Here is a 15171-nt window from a genome sequence, read left to right on the forward strand (position 1 = left end):
AGCTCCACGAAGGCACCCACTGTGTCCTTTTGCTCACTACTGCAACCCCAGGACCAGAACTCAACTCAGCGTGAGGCAAGTGGTAAGCATTCAAAAGAGATTCAAGTCACTTATAAAGGCCTGAGATACATTATCACTCTAGACTGGGGATCAGCAAAGTTTTTCTGTAAGGAGCCACATATTGATTCTTTTAGGCTTTGCAGGCCCTAGGGCCTCTGGTCCAACTACTCAATTCTGCCTTTGCAGCATGAAAGCATCTACAGACAATAAATAAATGAATGGGAATGGCTGTGTTCCAATAAAACTGAAATTTGAATTTCATATAATTTTCATGTGTTATGAAATCTTATTCTTCTTTTGATTTTTTTTCCTATCATTTAAAAATGTAAAGAACATTCTTAGCTTGCCAGCTGTACAAAAACAGACAGCGGGCCAGATTTGGCCTGTGTCTGTAGTTTACCAACCAATCCCTATTCTAGGCCCACAATTAGTTTGTGTGATTATAACAACTCAACCCTATACACATGCAAGGAATTTAATATGAGGGAAAAGGTTCAGACCTTTAAAAAATATCTCTGGGGGCTGGCCTGGTGGCGTAGTGGTTAAGTTCAGCGAGCACTGCTTTGGCAGCCTGGATTTGTGGGTTCAGATCCTGGACGTGGACCTACAACTCTCGCCAGCCTTGCTGTGGCGGCAACCCACATATAAAATAGAGGAAAGATTGGCACACGTGTTAGCTCAGGGCCAATCTTCCTCACCAAAAATAAAAAAAAATCTCTGAACCTCATCTTCCTCATCTGTAATGGAACCAATATACAAACTAAAATTGCTGTTGAGATTCCACGTGAAGATGCACATAAAGCACTGGGCCCAGCGAACACAGAGCAGATGCTCACCTCAGCACTTCAGAAGACTCTCTAGAACATCAGATGCTACAGTCAGACCACCTCATAGCAAAGCTTACTACAGTAAGCAAAATATCGTTAATATTCTCCAAAGATCCTTGTATGGATGCTTACAAAACTATTTTTGAATTTACTGACAACTAAAAGAAATTATTACAAGGCAATGAGTGTCAATAATCAACCTAATTTCAAAAGACCAAAGCAAAGCCATTAGACTGTCATTCTCGATTACTTAATTTACTGTTTGCCAATAATTTAACTAATATAGGCTAAAGAGTTTTTACATTTAACACACACAAAACCTATCAGGTTATACTATGCTGACTCTTCTTAAACTCTTTAATGGGAAAGAAAACACATCTTTTGAAAAAATTGTAATAACATATCAATTGTTATTTCATGCACTACATCCAGAGAGAGACTTGGCCTCATTAAAATGAGAGACAAGGCGTTAAGTGTGGTGAAATCATTTCCAAATTTGCTATTAGCTTATTCATTTTAGGTAAAGTCATTTAGTGCCCACGCATCTACTCAGGACAAGAAAGGACTTGTGCAAATTATGCTGCAAAGATTTTTAAGGGGCTCTGAGATCTCTACTATAACTTCATGGACTAAATTGATAAGGTTAAGAATTCGGAAGTATTATTTCCTCCTAGGTACCACGCACACCAATCTTGAAAATTTATTTGGAGTGACTTACACATAGCCTCACGCCTAGCATAATTAAATACAATATGTATGTAGTTATAAAATCTCAGACGCTTTTTAATAAATTAAGATTTTTTCCCAACAAAATGTAACCTAATTCTCTGAAAGATCAGATAGTCTTAAAAGTATCTATTCTTAAAATTAGAATCTTAAAATTATGATCTATTGGGGCCGGCTCAGTGGTGTAGCAGTTAAGTTTGCACACTCTGCTTCAGCAGCCCAGGGTTCACAGGTTTGAATCCTAGGCACGGACCTACACACCGCTCATTAGGCCATGTTGTAGTGGTGTCCCACATACAAAATAGAGGAAGACGGGCACAGATGTTAGCTCAGGGCCAATCTTCCTCAAGCAAAAAGAGGAAGGCTGGCAAGAGATGTTAGCTCAGGGCCAATCTTCCTTACCAAAAAAATAAATAAATAAATAAAAATTATGATGTAATGATAATTAACTGTCTTCTCCACTAAATTAATAACATTAATAAACACTAACATTTGAGAACCCTTTGTGTTTATATGAGATAGTAATCATTTTATATGAATTATGTTCTTGAATCCCACAATAACCTTATAAGGTAAATATAATTATCACATGTTAAGATATGCAGACTGAAGGTTAGAGAGATTAAATAACTTGCCCAAGGTCACACAGCTGATGAGGACACTGTATGTGATCTGAAGCCCACACTCTTTACCTACCACACTTTGTACTCAATCCTGCTTAATTCAACTTTGGGTATTTTGGCCGATTTAAGCAGAAAAATGCCTTTACAATTTATACTGAACCTTTATTTAGTTGGTTTTCTCCAGTTTGAAATACATGAAAATCCTTTACCCCTTAGGCAGACACGACCCCCAACTCCATGCTGCTTCTGTGGTAACCAATGACTTAGAAAGCCTCAGGGCTCTCACAGCCATCTGAAAACCGGCAATGAAGACTTAGCTATCCCTCTCACTTTTTTCTGCTTTCCCAACTTATTATATTATCATTATATTTATCATTATATTTCTGACATAATTCACTTTTTCTCTTGCTATTAAATTAAAAATACCATTACAATCGATATCTCTGTGTATAAGTGTTTATTTCTGATTATTTTCTTAGAATTAAATTCCAGAAGTGAAATTACTGGGAAACTTACAAGAACATTTTTTATGATCCTGGATATATGTTGCCAAAGTGCTTTCCAGGAAAGATGTAAAAATGTGTACTCCTACTAGTAGTATATAAGGGTGAAGAGTTTCTTCTTTTAAAATATAAATAACAGGAGGAAAGAATTCATCATGAATATTTTACTGTGAATTAATTTAACTGCTGTACTTGCTTCTCAACAGCAAACAGACATCAGTTTCATTAAGGGAAAGATGACTTCCATTGGAGAGGAGGGGAAGAGAAAGGTAAGATAATTTTGGAGGGGCCGGCCCCGTGGTGAAGGGGTTAAGTGCACGCGCTCCGCTGCTGGCGGCCCGGGTTTGGATCCCAGGCACGCAGCGATGCACCGCTTCTCCGGCCATGCTGTGGCGGCATCCCATATAAAGTGGAGGAAGATGGGCATAGATGTTAGCCCAGGGCCAGTCTTCCTCAGCAAAAAAGAGGAAGATTGGCATGGATGTTAGCTCGGTGCTGATCTGCCTCACAAAAAAAAAAAAAAAAGATAATTTTGGAATGTGAAGCAGGGAGGTGATGGAAGCAGTTTATCCAATTGAGGGCTGAGTGGCTAAAGGACAGTACAAAAGAAATGGACACATTTGGGAGGGGAAACAGGTGTCAACCAATAGGGCAAGGAAAAGGACGCAAGAAGATGTCAAAGATCATCTCTCAAATTGGCTCTGAAAACATGAAATATAATTTACTATCCCATCACATTAGAGTACTGATATGGATCTTCTTTTGTAAATAAGCAATGATAAAAGTTTTAATGAGTCTTAAAATTCTGGCTCCCACACACCTTATTTTCCCCTATTCATTGCTGAAGTAGCCTTTCTTCTTGTATGGAAGCACCACATACACTTAAAAATATTTTGGGGAGGAGCTGGCCCCACAGCCTAGTGGTTAAGTTCAGCACGCTCCACTTCAGTGGCCCAGGTTTGGTTCTCAGGCACAGACCTACATCACTCGTCGGTGGCCATGCTGTGGTGGCGACCCACATACAAAATAGAGGAAGACTGGCACAGATGTTAGCTTAGGTCAAATATTCTTCAAGCAAAAAAAAGGAGGAAGATTCGCAACAGATGTTAGCTTAGGGCGAATCTTCCTCAGCAAAAAAAAATATATATATATATATATATATATATATATATATATATGGGGAATATATTCAAGAATCTTTGAAAAATGGAGTACATTAAATTTTTAATAATAAGTTTCTATAATCATTCATTAAATTGAATTGACTGGAACTCAGTAACAAGAAACTGCCTGCCAGATTAAGAGCACAGCAGGCATAGAGTGAAATGAGATATACTCTGGATAATCAAAGATACACATCTAAAATTAGCACAGACTTGTTCTCAAATTTGCTAAGGGGAATAGTCAGATGAAGCCAATTGGAATCTAAATGATCTATATTCTTTGATATAGGTATGAAAATCATCTTTGTACCCTGTAGAGATGTAATCACAAAGTAACCATTTCCCACTTTTGTCTTAACTGTATAAAGTATACTGCGGTAGATTGCTCCTTCAGTTTTATTTATCAGCCTTCTAAAAACATTTCTACTTTTCAAACTAAAAAGATTTTTTTTATCATCAAATGATACCCTACAAGTAACAATTTCTTCAGCAAGAATGTCACATGATTAGACTCTTAAAAACTCTAAGCAACAGGTTGCCCAATATAATTTAGTGTTCTCTGTCTGGTTTTCTAGACGGTGCATAAAAGAAAAGAATAAACACAGTTTAACCTTGTAGCAACTCTCCATTCAATCCCAAAAATAAGGAGACATTCTAATCTAGCGTAATCTTTACTGCCCTGGATATTCTAAGATAACCTTTGCTTTCAACACTGCATTGAATGAAAGCTACAGTGTTTCAAACAAGAAAGTCACCACTTATATTAATGGAAGTCAAAAGTCTTTTTAGAATAGCATAGGGTCTTAATGATGGCTTCCTTCTTAACAGCAGAGCCTGCGTTCTGGGTGGAAGAGGGTCCCCAAAAGAATTAGCATAGCAGGCTGGAGACTGCTATCCTGAAAACGGCCTGCCTGCCAAGGGGCTGATATCTGAGAACTTGAATGGTAAATAGTTCCCTACACTGATTAAAAAAACTTTCCCTAAATGTTCATGAAGTGTACAAGTGTCATTAGAGACTAAGGTCAAGATTACCCACATGCTCATATCTCCAATTATTATGTATAGGTGTGAAAGTGAAACAGCGAGGAAGACTGACAGGAAAAAAACTGATTTGTTTGAAAAATGGTCTTGGAGGAAAGCTCTATGGATACCCTGGACTGCCAGAAAGATGAACAAGTCAGTCCTAGAGCAAATTAAGCCTGAACTATCACTGGGGGCAAAAATGGTAAAACCGAGGCTGTCCTAATTTGGGCACATCATGAGAAGGCAGGATTCTTTGGAAAAGACAATAATGCTGGAAAAAGTAGAAGGCAGGAAGAAAAGAGGAGGACCAAATGTGAGACGGATTGACCTCATAAAGGAAGACACAGGCATGAGTCTACAGGAGTCGAGCAGGGCTGCTGAGGACAGGACATTGTGGACATCCATAGGGTTGCCAGAAGTTGGAGGCAAGCTGACAGTACGTAACAACAAAAGTTGCCACCAGTGGCTCCGTACGCCTCTACATTGTGCAAACAATGCGGTTCATGCTGAGCATCTGCTTGTTTTCCTTCTGGGAGTGTGGCATTGTGATACATGCTAGCAGCCCCTGAGGGTGCCTACACGTGGGTGCCCCAGTAAAATTTTGGGCATTGAGTCTCGAATGAGCTCTCCTGGTGACAACACCTCACACTTGTTGATTAAGCACATCCTGTGTGACTCTAGTGGGAAAGGACTCTTAGAACTGGTGACTAATCTCCAGACTTTGCCTCCTGCGCCTCTTCCCTTTGCTAATTCTGCTTTTATCCCTTCTCTGTAACAAATCACAGCCATGAGTGTGACTCTGCCGCATCCTGTGAGTCCTCCTAGCGAACCTGACGATGATCTTGGAAACTCCCGAAACAAAAGCTAGAGTTCTTCCTCAGATTGGATGCTTGAATAAGCCTTTATTTTACAATGTTCCTGTAAGCATCTAGACCCAGAGATTGTTCTTTGTCTGGGTACTGTTCCTTCACAACCATCACGACTAGGCCGAGGCAAGAATTAGCCTCTACCAGGCCTCTCTACCAAGTCTCCCCAGATAAGTGAGGATGCTGGTGGGGCAGAGTGGGAGCAGAGAAGGTAGCCCGGGTGGGTACTGTTGCTCGATTACTTACAACTAAGTAGAAATAGAAAAGGGAAATTAAATACACACAAAGAGAAAAGGAAGCCACAGAATTTCCTCAGCAGGTAAACCTAACCTTCACTTTGCTTTGAGAAACTCCCTCCTTTAAACTAGAGGATTACGGACAATGGTTAGAAAAGAGCATGGATTCCAGGCCAGAATGCCTGTTGGGATCCCACTTCAACCATTTCCTGGCTGTGTAAGCTTAGGCAAGTTACTCAACCTCTCTGTGCTTCCATTTATCTGTAAAATGTAGATAGCAGCTCTAACCTAATAAAGTTTGTTACAAGGATTAAATGAATTTATCAAGGAAAATACATATAAAAGTGCTTGGCATATTGTAAGCACTTTAGAATAATTGTTGGCTATTATCATTTTCAAGGTTGTGTTGATTATATTCTCTTATCAACTTTTAAAAGTAAAGAAAACCTGAAACAGTAAAACAAGCCTAGAAACATCCCAATACATCTTAGTCTAGTTGGAAACCAACATACCACATTAGATGTTGGTGGGTAAAGAGTAGGTGTTCTGTGGTCAAACTCATTTGAGAAATGCTAACGTAAACAAAATGAGATTTTTGGCACACTTACTTAAAATGATATTGTGCACGGCGAATTTCCAAAAGGGGCATATAGAATTTCACAAACTCATTTGATCACAGAAATCTTTTTTAATCCAAGTATGGTGTGGTACCAGTGCTTCACTGCTCTAGTTCTAAAAGGAAGAGATACCCGCTTCATATGAACTTTAATGAGAACTACCTACTACTAGGGACACCAGGATGATTGACCACAGACCTCAGGCTGCAGAAGATCACATATTAACAGGGATTAAGAGGAAAATTATGATAAAATTACTTATATCAAGCTCTGCAAAAAAGTATTAAGGAAGGAATACCCAACAGCTACAGGTGGGGAACTGTGAGTGGGGAAGATTGATGAGTAGGGGGTCCCATGAGCCAGATGAATGAGGGAGGAGAGACTGTCACAGAGGCCCAGGAGAACACAGTCAGATGAGTCAACAGAGGCAGGCAGGCGCCAATGAGTCACATGTGAGGCACTTGGGAGTTTTTAAAAATGTAAAGGGCAAAGGCTCCCCTTTTTAAATGCCTTAAGTATGTTAAGCAAATTCAAACAAAACTGGCTTTGAAAACTTCAGACAATTTGAAGTAAAGTCAATCTGAAAGGACTGTGATTGAGACAAGCATGAGAATTAAGGTATATTCAAGAGAGAGTTTCACATAACGTCCCCTGCCTGTCTTATCATTCCCTCAGTGAGATGCTAATAAGGGTGAGCCAACCAGTTTTAAGAATATAAAGTGAAGAACCTATCACTCAGTTGTCACTGGAAACTGCTTGTCTGTAATTCCCTTAACAAAGCCTTTATATCTCAGCATATGTTAATTAGTCTTAAGGCTTAAGCCTAAGAATTTACTATACTCAGGGGTTTTTTGTTTTTTTTTTTACTTTTTAAAGAAATATACCAATAAATAGAGTTGAGCTTTCTATATTTATATAGTTTCCTCTGTTTGGCATAATAGTCAAACTTTCTAACATTTTACCATTTCTAACAGTCCAGTTTGCCATCTTCTCTAAATTAATTAATTTTACCATATCTAAAAGGTGTTGGCATGTGACTGGGCAAAACTGGAAAAGAGACACAGCTAAAAGTAGAAAATAAAGGATTCATGAGATCAGGCAGATCAATGCAGATGTTTTTTAACTGGAGATTAAAAACATCTGTGGAGACTCTGTAAAATTTAAATAGAATTGAACCCAAAGCATTATTAAACTTAAAAGGATATTTTAAGCGATTTTGATTATAAATTAAATCTAGGTTCACAAATTGTACACTTACGGAAATGAACTGATTAGAAATCTTTTTGAAAGCAACCTTACTGAGAACAGTTATTAAAAACCTCAAGTAAATAATTTTAGAAAGTAAAACATAACACTACCACCTTATATTAAAATAGTTCTTTAGCACTTCGAGAGTACTTCCACATGTATAACATCATTTGGTCATTATTACAAGTATATGAGAAAGCCAGAGCTATATAACACAATTTAATTTTATATGCCTTGGTAAGACTTTCATACATGTAAACTAACAACTCAAAAAATAATTTACATAGTTCAAGAAAACATAATTACTTTATTATTTATAAAAATCTAACAACTAAAATGCACACTTTTCATAGCCAAGACTAAGTATTAGTTATTTGACATCTCCACCTGAGTCGTGCATCACTTAACAACGGGGACACGTTCTGAGAAATGCATCGTTAGGCACTCTCGCCATTGTGCGCACATCATACAATGTACTTACACAAACCTAGATGGTATAGCCTACTACACACCTAGTCCATATGGCACTAACCTTATGGGGCCACCATGGTATATGCGGTCCGACGTTGACTGAAACAACGTTATGCACTGCGTGACTGTATTTACATATACCTCCCACCCCACTATTTGAAAATCAGTATCCTCATCTTTAAATTGGAATTAAAATATAAGCATTTCCTGCTTAACATCAGTAGTTCATTTATGAAAAATCAGACATTCTATTCAAACATCAACCAGAAGCCAATTTCCCATTATTTTGACTAGGAGAAGTTATAGTCAAACTCAAATCCTGTCTCCTAAAATGTAACTGAAATACATTTGTAAAGGTAACAGCCATTATGATGAGATGTAAAATGATGAGTAATTTTCTGCTATTGTATGTAACATTTATAGCATCTTATATTTATCAAAGAAGCACAGGTTTTAAGTTTAGACACACTGCCCTTGCCTATTGAGAGTAGCCTTCAAAAACTTGGGTATAGCCATGCCAGTATTAGGTAACAATGGGAAAATCATCAAGAAACATTGATTTAATAAAAGATATTCTTCAATAATTCATGTCTTTGCCTTAAAAAATCTTATCTTTTCCAAGTCTGAGAAAGATACAATGAAAGACAAGGAGACATAATCTGCCTGGATCTCCATCTCCACTCCTCCAACTTACACTGCTAAAACTACCTAGTGGCCTATTAAAATAATCTTGCAATGTCTGTTTAGCATCAACTCAACCTTTCTGTAAGTCTGATTCATTATTTATACCGAGGCTCACAGTATCTCTTCAAGCAAGCCTTGCCTTTTTAACTGCAGTTCTATCAAGGTCGTTGGGCCACACCATGTTGCAGTATTGTTGACCTTGACCGCTGTTACGATACCATACTATGTTTTTCCAGGACTTGGAAGGATTAACAGAGAAGATAAAATTACAACTTAGACCTAGAGTCCTATTCCTAACTCATGACTAGGGTCATTTTCACCATGCTATCTAGAATATGGCCTAGTGTGGATGGCAACACTTTCTGGAATGCCGAAATACTCACTCACAGCCCCAAGGAAGACATTCTTACACTCACAGGATACCTATGCCCTTGTTAATTTTCTATTACCAAATCACCTTGGTTGGTGAATGTTCAATCATGGCTCAATCCTAGGTCCTACAAATAGCTTTTAGGTAATTTAATAATTTATCAGTTTGGTCATTCGTGGTCTGGTCTAACTATTTATTGCACCCCTACTCTTGCCACCCCAGAATTGGGGGTGAAAGCGAGTGACATGATGAAAATGTGAAGATGGCATGTTTGGTTATTGCAATGATATTATCACATTGATGGTGATACTGGCATTCATTCCCAGGGATGCTAAAAATCCTGTGCAAGGAACAACTGTCTCGCCTAACAGGCCAAAGGTGTAATCTGTTGACAAGCAGTAGTAGCAACTGAGTCCCAGTTTTAACAAAATTCTTTTTATAGAAAACATGGATATTGATCGAACAGCTGTCTCTGACTAGCTCTACCATTTTCTTCAAGTCATTTAAGCTTTATGAACCTCAGTCTCCTCATCAGGAAACTGGGCTAAATAGCATTGTTTAATTTTTTATTATATTTTAAATTATTTTCCATTTTCATCACTATACTTACAATATATTTTTATATTCTATCTTACATGCCAACATTTATGTAAAAACCTTGGTATCCAGTGACTTTTTAAGGCATTAAACACCACAACTAGTTCCTTAACCTCCTAAATACGAAGGAAGCATGCTTTAAAACCCCCTTTCCTATAACCAGTGAAGAACCCAAAGACTGTACAACAATCAATGAATATTAGGAGTTACATCAGATATTACAATTTCTTCAAGAGTTCTCAGGAAACCGAAACACACGTGGACATGATCAATAGATAATTAAGATTGAAATAGGTGATTTTAGCCTTGAATCAAGAAAGCACTGACTGACTCAGAAAGAGAATAAAATAAAATATCAAGGGGAAAATCTATAATAGACGTTCCTCATTCTGAGTGAATATTAGCGAACTAGGCAAGGAAGAACTAAGTCAAACGGGTGAAAGGGGAAACACAAAGATTTTACAACTATCTGACAAGGAAGGCTTTAAGGAGTAAATTAAGGATGGCATACCATATGCATCAGGGAAGTAGATTACAAGTAGTTGAACTATGAGTATGTATAATCAATGTTTATTGTATCTAAATGCTTGATATTGAAATAGGTTAAATGCAGTTACTGGCATGGAAAAATACATTGACAGTTACAAGCCATGTTGTACTTCACTTGAAATTTCAAATTACAACTTTGGTATTGACTCAGTGGTAGATCACTGCATCCCTAAAATATGCAGTTTTCAAACTGCTTCATGTTAATTAACAAAAGGTATAAATTGTATATCTTAGTTCTCACTCTTTGGACCATATGGACTTAAGTGGTAGACCAGCACTTGCCCCTTACTTGTCCAAAAACCAAAGGAATAAATAATTCAGGGCTATGGACGTAAAGACTGAGTTGATTGGATGGTGGTATGTAACTTACCTTGAAGCAGGTTATGCATATAAAGACCTAATCAAAAAGAAATCTTCTTTCTTCTTACATAGTATTAATTAAAGACCAAGAATGCATTATGACATCATTAAAACATCTTTCTCATGCCTAACACTCAGGCTTTGTCAGTACAAAGTCAGGCAGGTGGTGTGGCAGCTAGCCCCCAAAATGGGTACCAATGATTCCTGCCTCCTGGTGTTGACACCCTTGTGTAGTCTGATGCCACACTGTACGGGGTTGGTCTGCGTGACCAATAGCATCTGGCAGAAGAGATGGTAAGATGGTATATCACTGCTGAACTTAGATTATAAATGACAGCTACTTCTGTCTTAGGCTGGCTCTCATGCACGCATGTTCTCCTTTCACTCCCTGCCTCCCTCTCCAGAAAGCAAGCTGCTATGTTGTGAGCAAACCAATGGCAAGGAACTGATGCCTCTAACCAATAGCCAGTGAGAAATAATAGCCAGTGAGACCAATCAACAACCACATGAATAATCTTGCAAGAGAATTCTGTAGCCCCAGTGGAGCCCTGAGGTGACTGAAAGACCCAGTTACATTATAACCTCATGAGAAACCTTGAGCCAGAACCACCCAGTGAACTGACTCTCTTTTCCTCACCTGGAGAAACTGTGTGAGATGAGAACTGTTTACTGTTTTAAGCTGCTAAATTTTAGGACAATTTGTTACACAACAATAAATAACTAATACAGATGGCAAGAATTGGGGTATAACATATTCTGTTTAAAAGATGACAAATCAAATACTGTACAGTGTTCTCAGAAATTAAGCAGGCAAACCAATTTAAAGTTTTGTATAGTCATATGAACCCGGATTTTTCCTATAAGTCAAAGACATATCTATTGGGGGAAAAAAAAAAGTTGTATGAATAAACATTGACTACAAAATCCACTTTATGATGTTATGATTTTAACAACCCCTTAGCATTATAAATTTCTTCCTTATTTTACTTTCTTCACTAGAGCCCCAGTTTCAGCTTCATTGAAAACCCAGACCAGGTGGGAAAAAAAATATATTTCAAAGTGGAGGTGATCTCCTTTCATCTGTAATAGAGTAGCTTAAAAACTGCTTAAGTTGGAGATAATGGTCTACATGAATTAACTGTAATGCTGCATTAACTTGTCATTATGATTATTATTAAAACTGCAGCTAAACACCCACCCTGTGCTATACAGGGCGCATTATCGATATAAAAGACATCACCAGTGCCCTCTAGGAACAGATCTGCAAAGTTCAAAAGCAGTGAGTTCTCATCAAAACATGAAAACAGATTGTACTATATCAACTTAGAACTATGCAATGTAGGAATTAGAAGATTCTAATTTACTTACTTTAAAAAACCAAACCTTAACAAATGTAAATTCAGTTTCGATGTTAAAAAAAAAAAAAAAGTGAAGCATGAAATATAAGAGAAATTCATCAAAAGGTATTCACTCAAAATTTTTCTTTATCCCTGAGCCATTCAGAAAGAAAAAAGCTAGCTTCCTCTTATTTCCTGTTATTTCCTCATCCTAGACAGAAACTGTCAGACTGATACTTCCATGGAGTTTTGGCAAGCCATCAGCCTTTAAGAGAGGGGGAGAAAAGTCACATCTGGCCAGATCTTCAACTTTTTCTGATTCTGCTTGTCCCTGCCTCTCCTGCTGTTTCTTCTGCTCCCCAAAATACGATTAACATCTATGGAATTTGTAAAACTCTGCATTGTAAGCAAGGCTGAGGGCTTTCCATCCCAACAAGGTTGAGGTATGGAGTTAATGAGAAGTGAGGCTGTGGGGAATGAATAGAATCATGCCAATGTTAAAGTAACTGAGCATGAATATCAAACACTGACTTGGGAACAGTCTTCATTTGCTGGTGGAATGTGTGATCAGCTGGTGGGCAGATGGAATGTGCACAGATCTGCATTCACTGCCGGTCCCACAATTTCCAGATCATAGCAGCCTGTACTTTATAACCTTGGTACCTTTGTTTACCCACCTAAAATCATGTTTTCGTTTTTTTCTTTTCTTTCTTTCTTTTCTTTTCCCTTCCTTCATTCCTTCTCACCTTCCTTCCTTCTTTCCTTCCTTCCTTCCTATGAAAGATTTCCTCTTTCTTCTTTTTGAATTTATCTCATCCATCCCCAAGTCTTATAAAGACTTTAAAGTGTTGTTATTCCAGTAACTGCTGTTTCTTTTAAAAACACATGAAAAGATGTTCAAAATCACTAACTATCAGGGAAATGCAAATCAAAACTACAATGAGATATCACCTCATGCCTGTCAGAATGGCTATAATTAACAAGACAGGAAACAACATGTGTTGGAGAGGATGTGGAGAGAAGGGAACTCTCATACACTGCTGGTGGGAGTCCAAACTGGTGCAGCCACTATGGAAAACTGTATGGAGATTCCTCAAAAAATCAAGGTTAGAACTACCATATGATCCAGCTATTCCACTGTTGGGTATTTATCCAAAGAACTTGAAAACACCAATTTGTAAAGGTATATATACACAATGGAATACTACTCAGCCATAAGAAACGATGAAATCCAGCCATTTGTGACAACATGGATGGACATTGAGGGTATAATGCAAAGTGAAATAAGTCAGAGGGAGAAGGTCAAATACCGTATGATTTCCTTCATTAAGTAGTAGATAATAACAACAATAAACAAACACATAGGGACAGAGATTGGATTGGTGGTTGCCGGGGTGAAGGGGATGGTTCGGTACATGTGTGTGGTGATGGGTTGTAGTTGGTGTTTTGGTGGTGAATGTGATGTAATCTGTGCAGAAGTGGAGGTATAGTGATGTACACCTGAAACTTTTACAATGTTATAAACCAATGTTACTGCAATAAACAAAAAATTAAAAAAAATAAATAAATAAAAATAAAAAAATAATAATAAAAAAAAAATACGTGTAATTTGCTAATGCCAGGTCAGAATAACACAGATGATGGTGTTGTGGCTAGAAGAATTGCTGAGGCTATAATTTTCTTTTAAAAACTCTGCATTGTCCTCTAAAGCCAGTGAAAGCCTGAATTATTAATTACCACAATACACTCCTACATGTCTTCTATCATTCTCAATCGGACCATTTATATATTATTCTTAAGTGATAAGAATCTCTGGAAGATTTGCACCAGTAGTAACAAAATGAACACTTTAATAAGCTGTATGTTATTATTAATTTCAAATTGTAATAAATAGTTTTATTCAGAACAGAGTAATAGTTTCAAAGAAACTAAATATTAAAGAAAAAAACTGGTTCTACATTTGAGGAACACACAATTATGCATTTTCACAAAAATCATTTACAAAGATGTTTTTAGTACTTTACAATGCAAACAAATGGACACAAATGTAAATCAATTAGGAACTGGTTAAGTAAAATACAACACATTCATTAAATGAAATTAAAAATGATTTGTGAAAAATATATAATGAGGATGTAGGCAGCAATACTACATTATTAAATGAGCTTATATAAATTACAAACTCTTTTAAAATATATATGCTTAAAGGACTAAGCACTGATGCTTCTTTGATGGCGACAGAATTTCTAAGATTGAGTTTCTACTTGTCATTTTCTAAATTTCCATTTGAATGTGTATTACAATTGCTATAAAATTTTTTTTAAGTAACCAAACAATGAGTTTCTCAATCACTACATATACACCAAGGAAATCAGAAAGAACACAGGAAAAGCAAACATATGAGAAAGATCTTAAAAATAAAAGTGTCTATAGTTTACCTTAATGGCGTAGTATTCTCTAACGTCAGGCCTAATGGAATCAAAGTCACCACTGATGAATTCAGGCAAAAAGCTGAAAGAAAAAGTTCCAAGTAAGTCAACTAATTACGACTACTTACTTGTCAATCTTTAAAACTATGATTATAAGGACCCCAGAGAGAACTAATGTACTCAAAAGGAAAAAAAAATAGAACAGAGCCTTTTTTTAGAGCAAACGGGATGTCACATCTTATGGTTTCAAATCTCTTGGTTTCAATACAGTGTGACTGTATTGCTAATTAATTATCAAGGAAATAAATGTTAAAGCAATAGTAGGATACTGTCTTTTACAAAAGAAATTGTCAAAAATTAAGAAGAGCACAGGCTGAATAAAATGGGTACACTCATAGACTAGTGGGATGGTGAAGGGAATACAGCCTATAAACCAGCAGTTCCACTTTGGGAATCTATCCTACAAAAAACAGTACACAGGA

The 15171-nt window shown here is 37.2% G+C and overlaps 1 protein-coding gene across 3 annotated transcripts in view; it reads right to left on the reverse strand.

The window, feature by feature from the left end:
- The window catches only part of TPK1 (thiamin pyrophosphokinase 1), a 327688-nt gene that overhangs the window by 163300 nt on the left and 149217 nt on the right, over positions 1 to 15171 (reverse strand). For all 3 annotated transcript variants that reach the window (XM_058532212.1, XM_058532223.1, XM_058532219.1), the window contains exon 5: positions 14699 to 14771. In XM_058532212.1, the coding sequence (XP_058388195.1) occupies positions 14699 to 14771 (73 nt within the window). The remainder of the gene's footprint in view (positions 1 to 14698; positions 14772 to 15171) is intronic.

This window comes from Diceros bicornis, chromosome 3 (genome assembly GCF_020826845.1).
Source record: "Diceros bicornis minor isolate mBicDic1 chromosome 3, mDicBic1.mat.cur, whole genome shotgun sequence".
Lineage (NCBI taxonomy): Eukaryota > Metazoa > Chordata > Mammalia > Perissodactyla > Rhinocerotidae > Diceros > Diceros bicornis.